Source organism: Sminthopsis crassicaudata, chromosome 1 (genome assembly GCF_048593235.1).
Source record: "Sminthopsis crassicaudata isolate SCR6 chromosome 1, ASM4859323v1, whole genome shotgun sequence".
NCBI classification, from domain to species: Eukaryota; Metazoa; Chordata; class Mammalia; order Dasyuromorphia; family Dasyuridae; genus Sminthopsis; species Sminthopsis crassicaudata.
Genome location: NC_133617.1, coordinates 526,237,137 through 526,262,210, shown reverse-complemented (window position 1 = coordinate 526,262,210; position 25,074 = coordinate 526,237,137). Strand labels below are relative to the sequence as shown.

The window sequence follows — 25,074 nt, the reverse complement described above, 5'->3', positions numbered from 1 at the left end:
ATTTTTGATGACAGAGAACTTTCAAGCATTTCGCATTAAAAGACTATAGCTGTGAAGAAAGTTTGAAATATAATTACAGGAGCCAAGAGAAACAAAAACTGATAAACACAAGTGAACAGTCATAGGGATAAACTGTTTATATTGATACATGTATCTTCTAAGAACTCTATCAAGGGTCATAAGGGAATCAATTAGAAGACCTGAGAGTGGTTCTATTATAGATTATTTTAGAATTCTGAACTTAAGAAATAAAATAAGTATTTTCATAACAAAAAAGAGGTTTACACATGAAACTGCAAATCTATTATGCACAACTTGAAATATATAATAAAGTTATCATGTAACCTTTTTCCCCTCCTTCCCTTCTATTCCATTTGAGAGATGGCTACCATTATACCCATATGTACATCCATACACACCCCACACGCAAATGGTGTGTATATGAAATCTATTTATCAGTTCTCTCACTGGATGTAGACAGCATCTTCCTTAATAGATCATGGAAAAAATTGGTTTTGATAATTTAAACAAAAGAACGGAAGAGTAGTAAAAGAAGAATACTGGGATGGGGGTCAGGAAAGGAGAGGACAGAAGGGGAAAATTCTTATGTAATCAGGGGGAACAAATAGGAAGAAGTGGATGGAGCAGATGACACTTCGACTTAAAAATATGCTGAAGCCAGCTCAAACTAGTTCATGAGAGATTATTGTTAAATGTTCATTGTGAGCATTTACATCTCAAGAAAATATCAATAATGCATATGAAATTTTAAGATATGTCACGGGCATTTTTTTGGTCAGAAAGTTGGTTATTAAATATTTACCAATCCAGCCCAATTTGAACCTCATTTTAATGTTAACTGGTTAAAGGAGTAAAGTCTGAACGAACATAAACAGAAACACACAATTGAATACAGAACTGTTTCACTCAATAAGGAAACAGTCAGTCCCTTTCATTTCTGTTATTGTTATTGTTGTTGTTAAGGCATTTTGTGTCAGACTTTTTATGACCCATTTTGGAGCTTCCTTGGCAAAGATATTGGAATGTTTTGTTCAGTTTATAAATGAAGATATTAAGGCAAAAAGGGATGTGACCTGCCAAAGGTAACATAGGCAGTAAGTCTCTAAAGGTAGGTTTAAAAGGTCTATTATACATACACACACACACACACACACACACACACACACACACACACACACACACCCCTTAACTTGTTCAGACATTCCTCAATTGATGAGTATCCCTTTCTAATTATTTGTACTGTCCTGGGATTAAATTGGCCGTTTCCTGTTGTATTGTGCAGTGTAGGAGGTTCCACTGATATTCTTTAAAGCTACTACAGATGAAGCACTTATTAAGCATTTCTCTATTGATTAATGTACAAACAGACGAGATCAGCTAAATCCATAATGGCTACCTGGAAACTCAGTACCCAGTGTTTAAAGTAAAGAGTAGATATGGGTTACAATCAGCCATCACATCCAAACTGGCAATAGAGTAGGAACATCCATAATACAGAGGGAACAGAACTGTATAAGGGCTATATAATTCACCCAAGGCTGCTAAAGGGAACTGGTCCAGGCACAAAATCTCAAACCAAGAACTCTGAATACTAGGCCCAGAAGAAGAGAATAATTCCAAAGTAACTACAAAGAGAACAAGTTGTAACATAAAAAACAAGTTATAAGAGTGAATGGAAGAAATGAAGCAAAAAAATTAAACAAAATAATACAATTAATATTTGGGAAGAGTAAATTGAAAAGAAAATATAAAATAGTTTAAAACAAATAGAAAACTTACCTAAGGGGCAGTGTTGTTATTCAGTCATATTCATTTTTTGGAGGTTTTCTTGGCAGAATTACTGGAGTAGTTTAACATTTCCTTCTCTAGTTCATTTAAAGATGAGGAAGTTGAGGCAACTAGTGTTGCCTTACTTTTTCTTTTTTCTTTTACTTACACTTTCCTTACTTTCCCAGAGGCACACAACTAGAATGGAAGTCAATAACTCATAAGATGATTAGAAAAAGTAGAATTCAATTAGAAACCAAAGTACTGAACAATACAGGAGAAAATGTAAGATATTTACTATCAAAACCCACTTAGAAAACAGGTTAAGAAAAAAATAGTTTAAAAATCAGATTCCCTGAAAACTATAACTAAACAAAAAAAATATCAAGATAACCTGTATTTCAAGAAAATTGTCCAAATCTATGAGACCAGAGTTCAAAGTGAAAGGAAAAGAATTCAGATTAAGAAACAATGAGATGGAAACACTCAAGAATGTCAGAACCAAAATCCAGATCTTCTGAGTGAAAAGAAAAAATTGCTGCCTTAATGGAGTGAGATTGCTATCCATGTTATTGTTTTGATTGAATGGACACTATTAATTGGAAGAAAATATGTTAAACAAACAAAATTTAAAGCAGATATCATTTTTATTTTAAATAATACTACGGTTGTTATTACACACATGTTGTATAATAATATAAAATAAAAAGAAATACAAAATATAAGAATCTGAAGAAAAAGAGTTCAAGTACCAAGGAACTGTAGTCAAGATCACACAAGACTTGGTAAGAAGCAACATAAAGAAAAGAAAATCTTGAGATATGATATTTCAAAGGGCAAAATACTTATAAAGTATGTATAACAAAGGGATAATATTCTACCACCTGATGGGGGAAACCATGCTCAAAATGTATGAGGATATACAAATATAGCTGATGAAAAACCACAACTGTGCAGAAACTTTGAAATGCAAACAGAAGAGTAAACAAAAACCTTATATATATATATATATATATGTATGTATATATGTGTGTGTATACATATACATATATGTGTATGTATATATATATATATATGTTTGAGCATCTGAGGGAGGCTAAATAATAATGAAGGACTTATATTCTAATATGGAGAGAAGAAGAAAAAACATTCTTTTATATTCCTAATGCATCTGAGGGTCATAGAGGGTGTTAAGCAAGACAAGCACAGAACTTTCTGTTTTGTAAAACTTAAAGAAAAAAAATCAAGGCAAAAAGTAAACACTAGGAAAAATAGGAAGAAAGGGGAGAGACTTAAGTGTTTTATATCAATAAGGCCATTGAGAAGAAGAGTTCAGGAACACGAAGCAAAGGATAGGGGTAGGGAAAGTAGGTATCTCTTGTTCTTATTATCTGAACTGGATAAAGAAGAATACACCCCCCTTTCCCCTTCTGCCTCCTTCTCCACATACACAGTTTAGTGTTGAAATATGATGAAAGTGTTAGATTACTTGGAGAAGGTTCATCTGAAACTCTTGATTTGACAGGTGCCAATTTTGTAGAACCTTTTAAGTATGTAGGTAATATAAGACCTCAGGAGGAGTGAGCATTGATCTAGGGGGAAAAAAAAAAGCATTCCTTAACTGGCCATATCTAAAGAGCCTCTGAGATTTAAGAATTCTCCCAGGCTTTGGAGATTGTTTTCATAAATGAGTGGAACAGTGGAGGTAGCCCACCTGTTCAAGAGATTTGAAAGTGAAAAGGGGAGAGAGTGGTAGTTGGTTGAGGTTGTAATAGTTAAGCAAATGTTTCCTTAAGGGAAGAAAAACTCATGTGTGCACACCCAGCATTTCTCTCTATATATACCTCAATAGGAGCTGAATAAATGTTTGTTGAATGGATGAACAGGACAGAGACTTAACTCTTATGACAGAAATAACAGCAGAGGATTCACTATTTATATCTCCCCTTTCCTCAATCCCCACCCCCACCAATTTCCCATTTAAAGTGTTCTGAGAAAGGTCTAAATGCTTGCTTGAAGCATAAATAAGGAAAATTGAACTTAATGAGATGGCAAATTAGCTTCATAGGAGACATTGAGTGGTGGACATCCATTCCTGAAGGAATCAAAGCTAAAGAATCAGAGCTTCTTGGAAATGATGGTGGAATTAAGCTTAAGAGGAAACCTTACCCAGTGATAACTGAGCAGACCAATGATATAGTTGTTCTAGCAATTGTTCTAGCAACAACTCAGAACTGGACTCTCCAGTTTCTTCATCTCCTTCACCTGCTCCATTTTTCCTTCATGAGATTTATGAGATTAATTTAATTACAGGAACTTTTTGTTATGTTTTGTTAGTATGATTTAATTAATTGCTTTATTACTTGGTTGTCATTTGCCTCTTTTGTGAGTAGTATTTTGTATATGCTGAGGGAAAAGGCTCGAGTTAGGAATATACTTCCTTTGTAACAAATTGAGTCCCAGCACAAAATGTCCCCTTCCCCCTTCCATTACAAACGAATTAATATTTTAAGGGAAGAGACCTGTGGAAAAGGAGAGATTAAAAATGCTACAGAAGAGATAGTTAAGAAAGCACATTTCCAAAAGCAAGAAAGGGAGTAAAAACACAGGTGAAAGGGTTTGCTTTATTAAGGAGAAGGGATGTTTCTTCTATTACTGAAAAGAGGAATGAGAAGATAAACGTAGAAATAGGACTACTGGGGGTGAAAGATTCGGTTAGATGATAGAATTTATGTACAGTAGAAGGTAAATCTTCTTAGTTGGCTGAGAATGAAATAGAAAGTGAACAGAAGGAGATGGGGATAAAACTGGGGGCTTGAGTGGAGAGGAGAAACACTGGAACAGCCACTCTGAAAAGACTGCTAGAGAGTCAATGAAAGATAAATAATTGGGTTGCCAAGGGATGGTGAGGACCAGATTGAAGTTGAACAGCATGAATTTGTAGTGGGTGGAGTCTATTTCTGTTTTTCAATCCAAGGAAGGCATTAGCAATGCATCATCCTGAATATAGAAAGGAAAAGATCTTCCATTTCAGTCTCCCCTCTGTATTAGTGCTTGATGAGGAAAGCAGCTTTCAACTGCTGCTTTCCTAGAGTGTAGGCAAAGCAAATAATGTATATAGTAGGACTGGCAAGTTCTGGAGATCCAGAGAATTTTTGTAGGGAATGAGAATGCAAAACTACTGCACTCTAGTCCTCTACAATATTTTCTTTCAGTCGTATGAAACAAGGGAGATTTACTTCCCAGACTTCATCCACGAATGTAGCATCTGAGCATGTATATATGCCATCTCTATACAGAGTGACAGAATTGAACCAAACTGCATATGAAAAAAAAAAAAAAATCTACTGAGAATGGTGATCAACTGTTCCCTTTTTCCCCTAAGGGCAAAACAAGAGAAACTAGGCTTAAGCTGCAGCCTGAGGGAGTGAATAACAAACATTAGGAAAATGTTCCTAAGAGTCTGGATAATGAGGCAGGTAGGAAAATCATCCTTCTCAAAAAGTCTTTACAATTACAATTTGTCTAGGATAGTTCAGATATGTTCCTAAGTAAAAAACATGTAGATGGGTTAAGTGATTTCCTGACATCCTTTTCAGACTGAAAGCAATGCATATAGAGAACAAAAAGAATATTTTCTAGGCTAATGTTATCATTTATAACTCCGAAAAGTCACCATTTAGATTTTTAAAAGAAAAATGCCTGAACTAAATATTTTTAAGATGGTATAACCAAAGAAGTAACCAAACACTAGATATAAATCTCTTCCTAATTAAAAGGTTTATGCACCTAATAAACCTAGGTTTTCTTCAAATAAAGAAAACAAACAAACAAACAAAACCCTAAGTCATTTGCCTAATAAACAAGGGAGCATAAACAAAACATTTTATGGTTATGATCTAATGCAATGAGTATTGTTAAGCATTTGTGTTTTTCTTGTTTTTTAGTTTTTGTTTTTAATAAAAAAGCCTTTTCTTTACATTTTCTTTTGCTACCTAATTTCATGCATCAGAGGTCAAAAGACAAAAGGTCAGACCTGGTTTAAGCTAACTCTTTGCTATGGGTAAAATCCAGGGAAATGTTTTTCATACAGCCTATAAATATTTTTACATTTGCTATAATTAAAAAAAAATTCTCTTTACCTCATGAGATGCATATGTAGAAGAGTATGCGATATCAGTCACCAATGACTGGCAGTAAATCATATCCATCCCTCCCTCACCCGAAATTTCTTCAAGCTATATTTTTATATTTGGATTTGTCTTAAGATCCAGTGCTATTAAATGGCAAGAGAGTTTTTATTATAGTTATGCATAGATAATAAGTGATATTTACCTATGTACAGGTGAGCTTTACTTATACAAAGATATACAGTACTAAAAATACTTTGAATACCTGAGTATATATTTCTTGGTTTGTTTTCTAGGAAATCTGTAAAGACTCATGAATAAAAGATCTCTTTCAAAAAAAAAAAAAGAAAGAAACAAACCACTAACATTTTGCTTAATGAATAATAATTTTTAAATACAACTTCTTAGTGTTTTCTTTTGTTGCTGGTGTATTCTCATTGAGAAAAAAGTAACATTGCTATTACTTTTCATGAGAAATATTTGATATTTTAAAAAGTCTTTTAAACAAAGTATTTTTCTACATAGATGACCTTTAAATATCAACTTAAAGTTTTTACAGGGGTATGGTTTTAGGGGTGAGGTTTTATTTTGTAAAACTGAAAATATCAGTAGGTCCCTACTCCCTTAATAGAACATAGAGGGACAAAAATGTAGTGAAAAAGTAATTTTGTAAAGTGTTATTTTTCTTTTAGAACTCTACCTGTAACATTTCAAGAAATTACCAGAAATTTATTTTGGTGTCTCTGAGGCTCATAACATTCATATCAAAGATCCTTAGAATAAAGGGAAATTTGATTTTTTAAAATTACTTCCATTTGTCCATTAAATTTTAAAGAAATTGGTTGGTAATAATGTGCAAATTGTAAAAATAGTTGCTCAGTAGCTGATTTTAAGAACCATTAAAAAACCCACACCTATTTAAACAAATTTATACCTGAACCAAACAGAACTCTATTTTCTCTCCACCTCACTTTCTTTTCAAAGGAAAAAGTAAAAAATAAGACAAAAAAGAGTAGCCTAGGGTTTAGGTGAATGCTTAAAAAATATTTGATGTTTTGATGATTTATATCTTAAGCTTCTTAGATGGGACCTTATGTTTGCTGTGATACATATTCATTGAAAGTTATTATGGAAATATATAACCAAAGGTTATAAAATTAGTGAAAATACGGCCTAATTAATTGGTTACTACTTTGCTGTAGTATCATTTTGATCTATATTTAAAAGCATATGACTTATTTTGCCTGACTACTAACTTGGATTTTAAAATCCTTTGGGAATTAATTCATTTCTATGTTCCAAAAGTTTGTAGAAGCAAATTATTTTCAGTTGTATTATGTTGAAACAAACTCATATGGTGGTTTATATTTTAAAGAACATAACATCCAGAAAGGAAAAAAAAATATTGCATTACTGCAAATATAACAGATTCAAAATAACTTTCTAATGTAAAAGTTATGGAATAATTAAGTCAAAATTTAAATGTAAAAGGATTTGTGAGTCCTTTAAAATAAAGTTCATAGAAGCTTTTAAAAATCATCGTTTTCTCATAACTTATAACATTCAGAATATTTTAACTACAATTAAAAGCACTGTCTTGTGTAGGTTTTTTTTTTAATTGAAGATTACAGATTTAACTTTACAGAAACATATGTTCTATAAAAACACCAAAGAGAGGCAGACACATGAAAACATAGTTTCTCCATCTTTAAGTGTATTACAGAATCAAAGGTTAGTAACTGCTTATTGTATTTAAATTGAAATTAATCAGTCCAAACAAACCAGATTTTTGGTCACTTGAACACTTTCTCTGTAACATCTTAAGTTATAGCCCCCAAACAAAAAAGGAAAAACTAGATTTTGTCACACAGGTAGTCATAATGCAATTCCGTGAGTGTTTTAATCTTACATTTTTACATTTCTCCACAATGCATTATCAGCACATGCTGCAATTTTAAGTCTTTGCTTTCAACCATTTAGAATAAAAGATGTAGGCATGTCTCTGGCATGTATTATTAGCTGGGACACTGCGTTCAAACGTCACTCCCTTTCTCTTGGCTTGCCACGAGTACGAATTCTTTGGTTTGTATTAGAGGCCCATAAATGTTATTTGAAGAAAAATGACAAAATGTTCATTTTCATACAGCGCTGTACCTCCCTGGCCTAGGGAATCCTCTCTATTCGAAAGTGTTGATTAGGGACTGCACCTTCCTGGAGCGCGAGGTCACTTCAAGCTTAGCAGAGTCAGCCGGGGAGATGCGGGGGGTAGGTTTTCCGATTGGCCGATTGATTGATTGATTGGCAGAGCTAAATCACTGGTAAATTGGCCTCCGGCAGCGTGCGATTATTTCGGGCAAAGTGTCTATGCCTTTGAATCAGCTCTCCGAAAGTAGCTCTTTCAGCTCAACCTTCTAAACTCGCTATTCCCAGGCCTGAGTGCCGGAGGAAGCTGAAGGATAAGAAAGAAGTAAAGGAGGGAACTCAGTCCAAGGATAAATCGCATGGTCAAAGCCAGGCGGGGAAACTGTCCCTGATTCTTGAGTACAGGAGCCTGGTTAACCCCGGATTTAGGTTCCGAATCCTGTCCTCCTCTGAGGGCTGTGGGTGGGTATGAATTGAGGAACACTAGAGATATTGGCTTCCCTCTGGCCTACTGCACCTCTCCGCCGAATGAGACCCCTTTCATGCATGCTGGCTAGGGAGAATTTTTGGTGGCGAAATCTGGGCCTGAGTCAAGGATTAATAGTTCCCGACCCCAACCCCCTAGTTCTTGCTGGGCTAGCATGCTAAGAAACTTAAGGCCTCCCGCCAGATATCAGGACCACGGCTTCGGGGCCCAAGGCCAGCAAAGTTAACATGGTTCTCTTCAATGGGGAAGAAGAGGCGACGTCCTCAAGGATCGTTTTTTAGGACATTTTCGAGGCACCTTCTTTTCTACCTGCCAAGCTCCAGGATCTGGGTGTGGGGGTGGAGCGGCTTGTAGAGAGATAAGAGTAGGGAGGAAAGTCATTATCACTTCCACGTCGATACCCTCACCTCCTTTTTCCAGTTTCTTATCCCGGCCCCGCGCCTTTCCCCGCCCCCTCCCGTTTTCTCCCCTTCGCGCCACCCCCCCCCCCCATCTCCCCTGCCTCTTCTACCACATAAGTAGTTTAGATAACAAATATGCGCTTGTGTGCTTGCGTGTGTGTGTGTGTGTGTGTGTGTGTGTGTGTGTGTGTGTGTTTGCGATGGATGTGGATGGGGTGGGGGAGAAGGAAAGAGAATGGAAGCGAACCCCGCAAGCTTCACTCTCTCTGTAGAAGGGAAAGCAATTCTCAGCGTTAGAATCTGCAGGGCCAGAAGTTCACAGACTCACAAGCTTTAGAGCTATGGAAGGGATCTTAGGGATCGATTAGTTCAACCCCCGTATTTTGCATAATAGGACCCTTAGACCCAAAGAACGTTAGAACTTGCTCAGTGTTGCACTGGTAGCAAAACGGACCCAGAAGGGAGCAATCTTACTGTGATTGCGGTTGCATCTCGGTCAGCCCAGGCCTCGGACAGCTCCTGTCCTTGGTTTCAACTTTCTGGCTGCCAAGGTGGCGGCAGGGACTAGTGGAACTGGGAAACAACGAAAAAAAGGCGAAAGGGGAATCCTCTGCTTTTTCAGTAGGCCAAGTCCTCGGCAGGACTCCAGACCAGGTCTGAAGACTGGGGTTACCTTGAGGCCAAGAGGACAGCCGAGGGAACAGGCATGTTTGGAGGCGTGACTGTCCTCTCAACTAGAGGTGCAGGAGGAGGGTTCTGTATGTGGGAGGGGAGGGAAGAAGACAAGGAAGAGGGGGTTCCCCCCCTTTTTTTTTCTTCCGGCTGAAACTTCAAAGTACGCCCACCCTCCTCCGCAGTGATCCGAGCCGGGCTAGAAGCATTTCTGAAGATGTCTGCATTCCTTCCCTTCCTGCTTTTGATTTCCTTTTGTTCCGGGGGCACTGTAGAACTGAATGAACCTCACCGAGGAGCTTTTCTTTCCCTTCTGTTGAAGCTTTTTAACTGGGAGGTCCCCTTTCCTGGCCTCCACCTCTGGCCCCCTCCTCTCTTCCCCCACCTGTCCTGGCTACTGCCTCAATGTGTCTGCAAGGCCTTGGTGTGTGCCCCTTAGAGCACACGTTACCGCGGCAGGGGGGAGAGAGAAAGGGAGGGGGGTGCGGGAAGGGGTGGGCAGCCCCAGGGACCCTTGCCACACGTCCGGCTCTTCCTGGCTCCCCAGCGCGCCCAGACCCTCCGCTTCCTTTCGTACTGATTTTACTCCTGCTGGGCCCTTGCACGGGTCCACTTTGGGCTTCCAGGCAATTGACAAGAAGCAGTGTCCTGATCCCAAAGTGCGCGTGTCTGCTACTGGCTGTGTGTAAGGAGGGAGAGGGATTGGGAAGAGGGGGAGGACGAGAGGGAAAAGATTTACCACCTCTCTGGGAAGACGGTGGCCATTACGCCCGGGATTGGAAGAAAATGTGCTGAATTCTGGTAGGCTTCAAGTCCAAAGGATCAGAACACTGCAAGCTGGCGTGCAGATGTCTGCTTAAATCTAGAGGTCTATTTAGGAATTGTATGAGTGGGAAGTCAATGGAAGGGAGAAGAGGGGGAAGAGGCCACAGCTTTTCTGAAATGTCAACAGTTTTCTTCCCCAGACTTAAAGGACCTAAAGGTAAAGGGAGTAAGCAGCAATCCAAACCAGGCCCTTTCTGCAGTCGAGAGTATTGGTGGTCTGGGGAAGCAAAGAAACAGAACAGAAATAGGGGATTGGGAATAGGGGTTGGGTTTGCCGGCAGCTTTTTGAATCCGGAGTAACATTGTTTAAGTTGATCAAATTCAAGTGTTTTAAATACTTCAGTCAAGTAGAGATTAAGAAACCGAAAACATAAAATGCAAACACATACACATACATGGATGCATTTATTTTTAAAAGAAAGAGAATGTTTTTATTCCATCTCTCACTTAGGGAGAGTGGGTAGGTTTTTGGGGGAATTTTAACTTCAGGGGAAAATGAAGTATCGAATTTTTAGGTCACTCCCTATTTACATTTAAAAATACATTTAACATGTTTTCCAATTCTCTGGTGGGGAAAAACACACCATAAAACCAACATATACATTGTCAAATCCCGGTGTTGCCTTGACTACGGTTTTTATTTTGTTTCCCTCACCTATTTCTCCCCCTCCCCCGCCCCCGCCCGGCTGTCCATGAGCCACTCCACCCCTTCCAGCTTCTGACTGTCAAACAAATACTTAATTTCAAAGAAAACATTCGTAGTCTACCCCGGACGGAGAAGAGATAATTGTGAAAAATAGTGAAACAAACGGTTGTAGGTTCTCCCTTCTTCAACTAGTGAAATAGGCAACAATTGAGCAAAGATAAATTTGCAACGAGAACATAAAGAACTGCTTTTCGTATATCCCAGACACAGGGATTCACTATTATAAATACTTTTGCATTGTGGGGAAAAAATATGAATAGTAGCTATCTTGGCGTAGGGGAGTAATCGCGGGCAAAAAGACACATCTACAACTGTTAGCGGGCACAAAGCAAGACTTATATGACTACAGTACTGCACAAATTTATGCTTTTAAAGGAAGTCCTACTTTAGGTCGTATTAATACTGTTCATTGTGCTGCTGTAAAGCCTCAAACTAGAAGAGGACTCCTCTGTCACCCAAGAGAAAACGATTTCTCATTGCATTATTTGGAAATCGATTATCTTTTTCTGTTATAAATTCAATATTTCTGATTTTAGCCATTGGTCCCTCTCCCAGACACTTCCGGGATGATGATGAAGCTAGCTGCAGATTATTAAGCACAGCTACACCAGGGTTGGTGCCCTTATCAAAAATAGAAAAAGACTAAAAAGGACCTTCCCTCCCACAAAAGGACAGCAATAGTACAGTCTGATAAAGTAATAAACAAATAAATAAAATTGAAAACGACATGTTAAAATGTAATTTTTTTAAAAAGGTTTTTGATCCTTCTAAATGACAATTTCTCCTACCTTCCCCACCTCCCAGTCAATTCAGTGCTAAATAAGAATTCTCCGACATCTATCTTTTAAGAACTGGGCGAAATGGGAAGTTTACATTTTGCAGGATTTCTTTTCTATACCACCACGTTCTAAGGGAAGGAAACTTTGCTAGAATTGAATCGAGGAGGAGGAGGAGACTTCTCAAGATTAGTGAAAGACAGTAAAACAGGTTTATATTTTGTATTAGTATCTAGAGAATGAAAAAAAAAAGGATTAGTGGAGGAAAGAAGTTAGAAATTAAATCAACCCCCCCCCCCCAATATGTATCTCAGCGAAATATTTATCTCAGCGAAAAAAATACCAGGTATTCTAGTGAACTTCTAGTAATAAACACGGCCTTTTTACAATGGTTTAAATTCCATAAAGTATGAAAGTTATTACTAAACTATTTAGCTGTTCCTTGATATGGTTGTTTAAAAAAATTAAACATCACACATCAAAGTATTGTTTCACCTGCAATTGAAATAAACTATGTTCTCTCCCCCCATCCCCCCATATCTATCCTACAAAGATTGGTGAGGTTACTTTTCTGAACATTAATTAATTCTGAAAACTGTAGCCACTGAAATGATTGTTGTGAAGAGTGAAGAGATTTTTCAGGATTTTCCTTCATTTGCACAATCCACGTGGGGAAGTAGTTTCCACTTAAATGGGTATATTTATATACAGGAGAGGGTCAAGAACTTCAAGGGATGGCTTGTTGTACCACATTTGGGGTCAAAATGAACTGAGACAAATGTTTCTGCATGGTATGGATCCTAATCTCCAAGATGCACAATTTGCATAATCTTTATTTAAATTTAAAAAAAAAAAAAAACCTCCACACACCACAAATAATTCCTTGGCAAAAAGTATTTTGCTGCCAAAACAAGTTTTTTTTTTTTTTTTTTTTTTTGAAAGCATATTTCATATGTCAGAGAAAGGAAGGGTGGGGAGAAATAAAAGCTTCCTTATTTGGAAGAATGGTCATGGTAAATATCTAGGCTTGAAATGATTTTTTAAAAATCATATCACTTTAATTAAGATGAATTAAGAAGAAAAAAATTGCTTTTCATGCAGGTGCATTTTTATCATTGTTTTCCACATATAATAATGAACTTTGGTGTTTGAACAGTACGGTAAAAGGTGACATATTTATTGCTTATTTTTTAACTTTTTTTTTTTTTTTTTTTTTTTTTTTTTTTTTTTTTTTTATGCCTTAACTCTAAGGACAGGTATTTAGTTTAACTCATTGCTCTAGGACATTCTTTTCCTCTGCATAAGTGGGAAAACATTTTGCATAAATGTATCTCCTATCAGTGAATCAACACCAGCTTTTACTCTTTTTATGCAATAAATATGCTAGAGGAGAAGAGTTTTCACTTTTCTCAAACTGTATTCAGTGAAGCATCAACCTATTTTGAACTCAAGAAAAATAAGGGTCTAGACTAAGAAACTATTTTGATACCAAGTTCAGCTGTAATGTTATTTTTTTCTAGCTGACTTGAGGGAGCAAGTACATTTTAGACATGCAAGAATATTTCAAAATTAATAAGGTTTACTAAAAGAATTAAAGAAATTAAAGTATTTTTAAACAATTACTTTGAAATTGATATTTGATTTTTCTCAAAAGGCAAGGCTTAGTCCATCATAATACTTGTCTGTGTAGTTTACCTATGATATATATATATATATACATAGATACATACTTTTATTCGTATATAAATATAAATAAATACAGTCAAGAACTAGTAATAAGGAAATGCATAAAATAGTATTTATTTGAATATAACAATCTGACCTTATATTCCCAAAATAATCTTGAAGGGAAAGTCTTTATAAAATGAAGTGGGGAGGATCAGACAGAGAGAGTATCACAAACTTTTTTTAGAGGGAAGAAAAATTTTTATTTTACCTATACGATGAATTGGGGGAGGGGAACCGAGGAGGGAGATTTTCGATTTATCCAATAGCATTATGTGGGCCCTACAGAGGTTGTTCACAAAGGGGCTACACACTCTTCTCAGAAGTTTGTTTTTAAAATTAATTTCGGGTAATAGGATAAATCCTCAGCTCCAATTAATAAATATCCTTCATTTCCCCTCTTTAAAAAGGAATTTGTTTCATTAAAAAAAAAAAAAATGCTAACCTTAGCATTCACGATCGTATTTGAAAAGCTGGTGTTTTGCTAAAGTAAGAAATTGGGCCACAATTGAGCTGCAGTAGCAACATCTCTAGTTTTAAATGACGATGCATGGCATCATGGGATAATAAGAAGACATTTGAGTCCCTGGAAGATTAAAACCCTCTATTCAACCTCCTCCGCTTCCATTGACTTTACACACACACGTTGTGAAGAAGTAGGAAATAACATTCCATAGAACAGCGGAGTGAGTGAAAACGATGCTCAGCTATGTTTCTCTCAGTTCGCCTTTTCTGATGATTGTAGGAGTCGGTTATGTTGAAAAGTTTATTAATCCTTCCCTTCCCCCCCCCACTCCTTTGCAAACGTCTCCCTCCACCCCCAATCTATAAAAGCTCTTTAGATGTGTAGTGGTGGTGGTGGTGAGATTGTTTGTTTGTTTTTCAATATAGTAAAGTCATCTTTCTCTGATTGTCCAAACAGTGCTCTGTAAACATCTAAAATCATACTTTCAGACAGTTGGTTGCAAACAAACTTTGATTCTTGCTAGAAACGATGTCAGAGTTTCTTGGGTTTTGGATGCGTCTGGGGACATCTTGTGATGTTTTAGAGAACAGGACATGATCTCACATGGCGAGAAGCTCTTTAGTTCCTTAATCATTTCACGGTTCCTTCGGAGGCTTTTTTTTCCACCTAAAACGTTTAGTTTCAGCTCAGTGATCAGCTGCAAAAGCTCGACGGGGAGCGGAAGAGTTGAATTATTCCGACCTGCAAGCAGCCCCTTAGAAAAAAAAAAAAAAAAACCCTAAAAAAAGTGGAAACTTTTTTTCCCTGTCCATTCCACCAAGTCCTGAAAAATCAGAATGGAATTAGAGAAAAACTACCCGACTTCCAGGACCGGTAGAACAGGTAGGACTGAGTTTCTTTCTTTCTTTTTTTTTTTTTTTTTTTTTTTTACAGGGAGTTGTAATGCATAACTATGAAACAAGCTTAACTATTTATACATAATATTCATTCAATATCCCGACAGATCTCTCGATTTATAGTTGGTTTTGAATGTATACTTAGAAACGTGAATATATGTAGGCTATTCACGTGCGTTATATGCATATATATATATATATAAAGGTAAAAAATATCTATATATATATACACACACACTTGTGTGTCTTTACCTACAGTGTGTATATGTATTCATGCTAAAATATGCATATATATCCTGTATTTTATGTGTATTTAATATAGACATGCTAATGCATGAAAACCTATACAATATAGATGCATGCATGTAAAATACGTTTTGATTTTTTGTATTATTAATGCCTATAAAATAATGGAGTGTTTTTGTGTTATGCTCACTAAAATGTTTATATGTGAATGTTCATATTGTGTATCCACATTTTATAAATTAAATCTATGAAAAATCCTATAACATATGTATGCATTTAAAAAATGTGTTTGTATAGACAGATTTAGATCCACAAGTTAAGGAGAGAACTAAATTCCAACCTCGATAAAGAGTAGAAATGTCTTTTGTGGGGTTTTGTTTATTTGTCTGTTTTTTTTTTTGGGGGGGGAATAGTGCAGCTACCTAGAAATAGCCAAATGTTAATATTAAAAACCAGGTGCTTTCATTTTTACCTAGGTGTTTAGTTGAATTGATCAGTTTGTCTGGGATGTATCTTTTGGATCTCCAAGGGATTAGCTAAGGCAACTATTTTCAAAGGGAAAGTCAACATACAGGGCCTGGGGGCGTTAGGCAGGCTTCTCCACTTTAACTGTGGCTGCTAGACACCCGTGAGTTCACTGTGTGAAGAAGTTGAATTGGGTTTTCCTGAGGAAGCAAGGAGAGAAAAGGTATCAATTATCGATCTTAGTCTCTGTGCAACACTGGAACCTTGAGGACAAGCCATATGCCAGTAGTGATCAGCCTGAGCAACAACCTTGGCAACAATAATGGAGATGAGCACTAGAATGGGGGGGGGGGGGAGGAGGGAAGTTGAGGGGTGGAGAAAGAATGGGAGGGGGAAAGAGATAGGAAAAGAAGAAGAAAGAAGAAAGAAGAAGAAGAGAGGAAGGGAGGGAGAAAAGAAGGAAAGTAAGAAGGAAGGGGGTGGTGGTGAGAGTCCTGGAAATTTTAAAGAGAAAACATATGGTTCTGGATACTCTAATCCAAGAAGAGAGAAGGAAGGAGGGATCAGAGAGCAAGGGAGGAAGAGGCGGGGAGAAAAGAGGGAGGGAGAGGAAGAGGAAGAAGAGGAGAGGAGAAGAGAAGTGGAGAGGAGAAAAAAAGAAAAGTCAGCATCTCTAGTATGGTTCTACACGTTTTCAGAGCGGAGAAAGTTATAGGTCAAAGATTTCGTCGGAGACGTACAATATCTACTAAAGTCACTTTTATAGCCTGTTCTGTCTGATGGTCCTAGATCTAAGGTGAAGAGGGAAGGACATACAGGGAGTAGGGAAGGGGGAAGAGAAGGGTACTGGTTTCCCAGCAGACTGAGGTATGTCTCTATCCTCGGCACCTTATTCCAATAGTTTCTACTATCCTAATTCTCAGTCCCTCCCCAGTCACCTCCCACTGTCCCTTATTCTAACATCGCTCTCACAAATACCCTCAAAACCAAATTGTAGTCTGCCTCTAGGAAAAAGACTTCGGCTCTAAGATTCCAGAAATTTCAGAAGGGAAAAGGCGAAGCCAGGAACCTCGAAGGAGTTTGGGGTACGGGGAGTGGGGAGAATGTATTTTGAAGTGTGCAAAAGGAGATACGAGACAGGGCAAGAGCTCACCGTGGTTCATACTGGTGGAGAAGATGGGGCCGCAGGTAGGGCTGCTGAAGTGCCTGGCATCCGTATCTCTTGAAGTACTCATGTACTGACAAGCTGTCTATAAATAATGTAATTTCAAGGAGATCGATGAGCTCTTTTATTAGTTAAATCGCCTGAATAATCGTTTAATCGATAAAGCATTTCATTCCTCTTTGCTGCAGGCACCAGAATAGGGCTGGGTGAGGGAGTAGAAAGGGTGGGAGTATTAGAAGGGAAAGGAGGACAAGGTCTTGGACTTGATTCAGAGATCCATATCCCTCTCTTCCCCTCCTCTGTTTCCCAGTTTCTTCTTCCCTCCATCCTCTATTTCTTGTTCTGGGCTGATCAGGCAGACTTATTTCCAGTAATAAACATAGGGCCTGACTTTTCAAGTTCATTTGAGAAGAATCTGCACCATTGCCCACCACTCTCACCCCCATCCCATAGAGCCATCCCTTTCTTAAGTGTGTATGTTGACTTGGGAATTCCCCAGCTTTCACCACTCTTGAGCCTCTAGTTGATAAGGGCAAGTTGGAGAAATGGATCCTGAACTGAACCCTATGTGGATAAATGAAAACTGGGAATTCGGGAGGTAATGGGAAACCAGCAAAATGCTGTATGAGACATGCTTGGGGCCAGAAGGAAAGAAAAAAAGTGTGGGAATTTGAAGAAGGGAAGGTCCTCTGGATTTGAGCCCAACAATATGAGGAAGGTAGTAAGGCCATTGTGTGACTCTAAAGGCTATCTGTGATGGGAGGAGGCCATACACCTGAAAGAAAAAGGCAGGGAAAACTGGAAAGTAGGTGTAGGAGAGAACCAACTAGAGGTTGTGTACCTGGATGGAGGAGGGTCAGACAGTTCCCATCCCTCAGTAATGTTTATGGCCAATAACTATAGGCCATGGACAAACTAAGATTTGTGTGCTTCTCACCCTCTGGGTAGATTTCATACTTCACTTTTACTAGGTTGGGTTTTACTGGAAGCTTGAGAGTCTTAGATTCCTAGTTCAAGGAAAAAGATGCATTTTAAGGATTTGGTTTGGAGTGTAAGAGTTTTCCTTGAAGTCATCTTCTCTTGGCTGAGAAATAATGTTTTTAGGCTGGTACTTAGGTGTCAAATAGTTCTCATCGGCATCTCAACTGATTCTCAAACTGGTTGTCATGAGTTAGTTATGTTTCAACTCATTTACAATGAAGCAAATTCCCGTTGCAGGTGCTAAAGTCAGTATTAATTATGTGGATTATTAGGTCAGATTTAGAGATGCGGTTAAGGGCTGCCACAGAGCTCCTTCCTTTTACTGGCCTCTTGGATCCAGAGTCACAAAAAAACAAGTCAGTACCAATGTTTGACCTCAATTCCTAGTCATTCTCAAGGCCCTCACATCTTTCTCTTTTCTACCCTTCTGGACCATAATTGATACACAAACATTTTCAACCTTCCCCAGGTATATTTATTGGACAGACCATTTGTTCTTAGCATCTACGAGGTAAGCTGAGTTAGGAGAACTATCAATGAGAGACCTTAGCTGGGACGATATGAAGTTGAGTTGGTATGTGCCTGGAAAGGTTAGGGATGGCATTATTGTCACACATCATTTTTGTTCTTCAGTTTTCACAACTCATGCCGCAAAAGCTTTTCCACTCCAAAAACAAAAACAAAACAAAACAAACAAACTCAGACCAAAGTAGTAGTCTGGGCTTCCTTTTTTGTCTTCCTTGCAACCTCAAAAATTAGCATCCCATACCATCTAAATCTAAAAACCAACGAGTATACATCTCAGAAAAGCCTAAAATCCTGTGGGCTTCCAAATTCCCTTTGGTTGGAGGGTGGAGTTAGAAGAAAGCAAAAAGATAAGAGAAGGCATTGAAATGCATTGGGGTAAGAAATTTCCAACTTTCTAGCACTGGGAATCCACTGGAATGAGGAAAAGGAAGAATCAGAGGAAGAAGACAGCTTGGGGAGAGGAAAGGGGAGGGGAGGCTTAGCCTAGTCTCTTTTGAGTCTCGCTCAGGGGTAACGTGGTACTGATGGACACCCTGGTCTCCTGGTGCCTGACAGGTCACTGAATCTAAGCAGTCTGTTAAGGGAGGTGCTTTTCCTCTCTGTGACCCGTGAAATAATCTATAGAATTGTTTACTTTCAGATCAAATCTCGCTGTCAAACACTCTCTGGTCGGACACACGTGGGGACCACACTTCCACTCTCAGCTTCTGCCGTCCTGGGTGGGTTTACATAATCAGTCATCAGGGCTCCTAGACTCTATCTATATGGTTTCTAGGGAGTAAAAGGAGGAGGGAGGCTGAAGAGTGACCCCGGAGTCCGGCCCTATAATGCTTTCTGCATTATTTATCCTATATGGCTTTAAGGGGAAGAACAGACTAGTTGTTGCCATTTCACCAAAAGCTAGACCTCAACTACTATTGTGAACGTAGCAAACTCCGGGAAGTACAAAACAATTGTTAAAGCAGATCTCTGAGGCGCATTGTTCTTCAGCAAACACAGAGGACACTCTGATCCAATAATTTCACAGGAATCCAGTGACTAACCATCACTTTTTAGTCCCGGAGTTCCGCAGCCTGGGGAGGGGGATAGAGGGTAAAAGAGAATAGGGAAAATGGGAGGGGGTTGGCAAGTTGGAAGTTACCACGTGCATCCCCGGCTTCTGCTTTAGGTCTGAGTTCTGAGAGAGATGGTAAATAATAGCACACGTCTTCCCACATTGTTCTTAAAAAAAAAAAAAAAAAAAAAAAAAAAAAGCGCGCGCACACACACACACACACACACGCGCGCGCGCGCGCACACACACACCCCCCCGGAAGAAACAAAAAAGAAGAAACACCTCAGAGTACAATAGCATTTCTGCCTGGGGAAGTTACCAGTTTTTAAGCTTCTTCCAGCCAACTTTTGATAGTTTGAAGTTGGAAGAAAAGGACGTACCCCCAAACTTGTCACCCATTCTTTCTTAGTTTAAATTGGGATATTTGGTTTGACGCTTTGATTTCTTTTCTTTTCTTTTCTTTTTTTTTACTCTCCTCCTCCCCCAACAAAATATAAAACAAATTGGGACTGATTATGAGCAGACGACGGTTAGGGATCGAGAGAGAGAGACACAGAAAGACGGAGAGGAGGCAGAGATATATGAAGACAGCAGGGGCAGAAACAGAAACAGACACAGGAAAAAGGACAAAGAGAGATAGAAGAAAGAGACAGAAATCTACCCCATTTAAAATATGAAAACCCAAAACAAGGAACTCTTCCAAGACCAAAGATATGGAAACTTTTTTTTTTTTTTTTTTTTTTTTGGTATTGAATAATCTAAACAATCTCTAAAGCAAATTCTAAAACGAACGTGACCTAAACACGTCAGAAACCCTAAAACAGAATTTCTTTTTGGGAGGTGGTGCGGTGGCACACATATTCAGGGATCCGAGTTTAGGGATCATAGACTTTCAACAAAAGTCCGAAGCAATAAAATCCCTTGCCTTACTTTCGTTCTCAGGAGACACTGGAAAGAATATTTTCAACGAATACTTTTTGAGTTCAAAGTTTTTTTGTTTTGTTTTGGCTCCTCTCCCCCCCCCCCCCCCCCAATTTGTTTCTCAGATTGAGTGAGGGCCATGATACGCTAAAGCAAGTATGTATGGTGGGAATACTTAGGCGGAAAAGATTGTGTGTAGGGATTTGGGAGTGGAGTGGGGAATGAAGAAGTCCCAAGACTTTCCATATTTAAAAACGGACACACACTGTCCTGGATCAGTAATAAGCTCTGGGAGAGGAGGGGAAGAGAAGGAGCATTTTTATAGATCTTACTGTATGCCATATAATATGCTAAGTGCTTTAATGTTATCTCATTTGATCCTCACAACAACTTGAAAGGTAGATGCTTTTATAATCCTTGGAGGATTCCGAGAGTCAATGTTGCCCCTCCATTTGAGTTCCGATATTTGGTGTTTCTGACACATAGGACGAATGGATGGGGGAAAGTGAAAACTCAAAGCAAAAGTCACATTTACTAGTCCAGGTTTTGAACCGAATGTTTGAGGTGGTGGGGAGAAGTTAGGTATGGGGTGGGACAAGAAGGAAAGATTCAACAAAACCTTTAAAAATAATTTTAAAAAACATACACAACTAAAGTATAAATGTAGTGTTGACTCTTAGGGATAGGAGAAGAAAAGATTGGCTCTGGCATTCCATCTCTAGCCTCTATTTATAATCCTACAAATATCCCTTTTCACCACCGTTGTTGGAACACTGACATCCTCCCCCAACGGCACAGGAATCTTTAAATTTAAAGCAAATCAACACTGAAAGAAAGGCTTTCCTTAAAAAAACAATAATCTCTCACATTTGTGTAACTATTTTATTGTTTGAACAATTCTTCACACCTATGATATCATTTGAAAAGCACAAGTGCATCTTATTTTTTAAGATATTGGCACAGAATTCCTTAAATAAATCTCCAAAGATGTCAGTCAATAGATAAGATGGGAGAAATCTTTTTAAAAATTTATTTCTTTATCATTTATTCTTATTTTTTGAGAGCAATCTTGATTAAAATAATAATGATGATGGATAGCATTTTTAAAAACGGTACTTTGAAGTACCAAGAAACCCTAAATACTCTTTCTTTTTTGGAAGTGGATGGAGTGGGATGCGTATTCAATGACTGAAAGTTTAGGAACCACAGATTTTCAGCAAAGATCAGAAAAAAATAGGATACCTTTTCCTACTTTTACACTTTCACATCAGTGCTATTGTTATATCCATTTAACAGATAAGGGAACTGAGGTTGAAAAAAGTGACTTGTCCAGGATCACACAGCTAAATGCTTGACGTAGAATTTTAGCTTGCATTTTTCTGACTTCAAGTCCAACATTGTCCACTAAATCACATGGGTGAGTCTTATTTGATGAAAATTTGAATGTACAAAAGAGATAAATTAGGTGATTCCGGTATTTTATTAAGCTCCAAAGACATGGTTGTTGTCACTATGCAGAGCACAGTGAAGAAAATAAATGAGAATCAGTGGTCTAAAGTTCAAGATGCGTTCTAGTCTATTTAGGGACACTCTTGAGCTGGCAAGCAATTCCATGGCATTGTGATACCTCCTGCATTTTTACAGAGCTTTCATGTATATGGATTTTGGGCTTCCACATATCTGATCTTACTTAATTATCATAATAACCTTGTGAATATAAGTACTATTATTCCTGTTGTAAAGGTTAAATGTCCAAAAGGTTAAATGTCTTGTTCAAGTCCACACAATTGACTGCAAGTCTGAAAGTCAGGTTTTTCTGGTCACTCAAGCATTTATTAAAGATATGCTATGTGCCAAGTACTGTGCTAAATCCTTGGAAAACAAAGAAAGGCAAAACAAAAACAAAAAACGGCACCCTCCCCAAATACCAGCACCTCATAACCCCAAACAAACCAAAATCCATCCCTGCTCTCAAAGAAGTTAAATAGGAACTATACACAAGAATATGTTTACAGGATAATTAGGAAATAATAATCAGAGCAAAGTCACTAACACAGTGAATACTGATAAGAATTTTACCTGGAACTTTAAGGAAGCCAGGAAGGACAGGAGACAGATAGTAGAGAGAGAATTCCAAGTATAGGTAGTAGTGGTGATGAAGTTTAATTCTTTTTCTGATATACAATTGAGTATAAATAGAAGGCGATTCAGGGCATTTGGAGTATGGGGAAGAATGAGAGTAAAGGAGTTAGGAAGATGATTTCCAAAAAGTAAAAAGAAAAAAGAAAATCACCACAAAATTCCTGTCAATCATGAGTTCTCTTGATACATAATATCCAATTTACATAAATGGATTTACAGGCTGACACAGGCCAGACACTTATTGAAAAAGTAAGACACACCTGCAGTATGGGGAAGCTTAATTTTTCATATTTCAACAGGATCAGATTTCTTTCTAGAGTGTTTCTGTTTCCAAAGGAAACTGAATTTATTACAATAATTGAGTGGTCCAATTTTAATAAAGGGACCAGTTAGATTAAAGGTTCTTCCAGGACTGCAACCCCAAGGTAGGCAATGACTAGATGTAAGAAAAGAACTCATGTTTCCTGGTCTCCTTTGACAGTCATCGGTTATCCCTTTTGCTTCCTAGAGAAAGTTCATGACAATGAAATGGAGTAGGAAAGAGGAGGGAAGACAAAAGGTGGAAAAATAAAATATCTAAAGTCAAAAATCACAAAAAGTCCTAGCCAGTAGGCCCAGTAACCCCTTTCCAAGTCCCAGGGAGAACTAATGGGAAAATCCTTCAGATCCTGTGAAAATGACATTGTACCAAAGTACCTGGAGCAAATCTAAACATCTAATAGAGAAGAACGGTTACTATCCCTTCCCCCACCTCAAGTGAAAAATCTGCTATACCGATCTATGCATTGGATGTTAGATTGGAAACTCCCTCTGCCGGGCACAGATAGCGACTGCAGTAGTAGCCTAAGGGACATTTCCCTAAGGTGGTATAGATTCCTCTGGTGGTCTTGCTAAGTCAAAAATCTATGATGCAAGAAGGAAGGACTTGTAAAGGAAATAACAAAGTCTAGATGATAAACTTCTCCTCCCCTCTCCCACTTCAAGAAACACTCAAGAAAGCACGTCAGTTTCCCTAGCCCTGATTCCCATTATTACTTCCTACAAGGCCTCCAGAGAAGTACACAGGGAATACATCTGTTAATGTTATCAGATGACATAAAACCTGATTTTAAAAGTACAGCCCAACCAAGTTCAGTCCCCATCTCACAGACACCCAGGCCTATCCCCATTAGGAGCAAGGCAGAAGGAGAGAATGGAAACCACTCCCGTCCCAATTTCCGGTTCTGCTTTTCTTCTGACAAGTGTTTCCTCTTCTAGTGACAAAAAGAAGCCAAAGGTTCCGGTGCTCAGTGGGAAATGGGTGACTAGAACTGCAGTTCTCAGAGTACAGGGCCTTGTTGAAGCCAACCCTTGCCTAGTGGTAGAGAAGCTTCAGAGACTAGGAATTCAGGAGCTCTGGGGAAACAAGAATTGTCCATGGTAAATAACCTTGAGAAAAGGGTGGTAATGCTTTAATTCAGGGTTTGAATGATCTCAAGGAGGGTCAAGAAGGCATTTTTTCCCTATAGAAGTGGGGTGAAAAGCTTAGGATTTCCCAATCCTAGATATGAAAGATCTCTTCCTGATTACATTGCTTCCAGAGTCTATTTTTCCATCCTCTCTCATACCTTTAGGTTAATTTGTTTTCCAATTGTACAAATGTATGTCCTATAAACTTGTCTACTAAGGTGTGGACATGAGGACACATAAAGGAATCTGACTCGGAGAAAGGAATCAGATCATTTGGCTGGCTTTGGCCAATTTGATTTTGGAAGCCTCTTGTTCACTTATATATCCCAATTTCTTGCAAAGGGTCCACATTCTAAAGAAGTTTGTGGATTTGGGTTTAAGAAAAGAGCCCTTTTGGATGCATTTACCTTTGCATCTAGGAGATTTTTTTTTTTTTTTTTTTTTTTTTGCATTTACAGGAACTTTCTCCCCTGCAAAATGTCTTTTCATTCCTTCTTCTTCTTCTTTTTTTTTTTTTTTTTTTTGAGGGGAAGGGGCACTAAGAAGGCATCTTTCCTACCCCAAACATCCTTCGAATACATATTTAAGTTTGATTTGCCCACTAACTTCAGTGAAAAAGAGTATGGCAGAAGCTCAGACCAAACCCAAAAAGGCTAGCCTTTTCAGAAGGCTGGTGAAAACTAAAAGTTAAAGTAACTTCTCAGCATTAAAATAGATTTGGAAAATAGACTTCCATGATTCTTTTGTTATCACTGTTGATAATTTCATTTACCAGTAAAGCCTGAACTGGAGATGGAAGTGGGAGGGAAAAAGGAATTACATGAATACAATACCCACAAGGACAATAAATCGCATACTTCTCTATTTTCAGAAACGTCCTCAGAACAAGAGACAATATTGTAAAAGAGCAGATGGGCTTTTGAAGCCAGGTTGTTTCTGAAGCATTCCATAAAGATTGGTTGTAGTTAAGAGGTCTCAGTGATTATACACAGCAGAACAACTTAAAAAACACACAACTTTCCAATGCTCTAAATTGGGAAAAGTAAAATGGAAATTTATAATAATCTGAGTTTTAGGGTTTTTGGGGGAAGGGATGGGGAGTTTGGAAG

General features: G+C 38.1%; 1 protein-coding gene across 2 annotated transcripts in view; it reads left to right on the top strand.

Moving 5' to 3' along the window:
- The first annotated feature begins 14,911 nt into the window (after window positions 1-14,911).
- Window positions 14,912-25,074, top strand: part of PAX5 (paired box 5) — a 333,546-nt gene continuing 323,383 nt past the window's right edge. For both annotated transcript variants that reach the window (XM_074281761.1, XM_074281759.1), the window contains exon 1: window positions 14,912-15,000. In XM_074281761.1, the coding sequence (XP_074137862.1) occupies window positions 14,955-15,000 (46 nt within the window). In that variant the 5' untranslated portion in view covers window positions 14,912-14,954. The remainder of the gene's footprint in view (window positions 15,001-25,074) is intronic.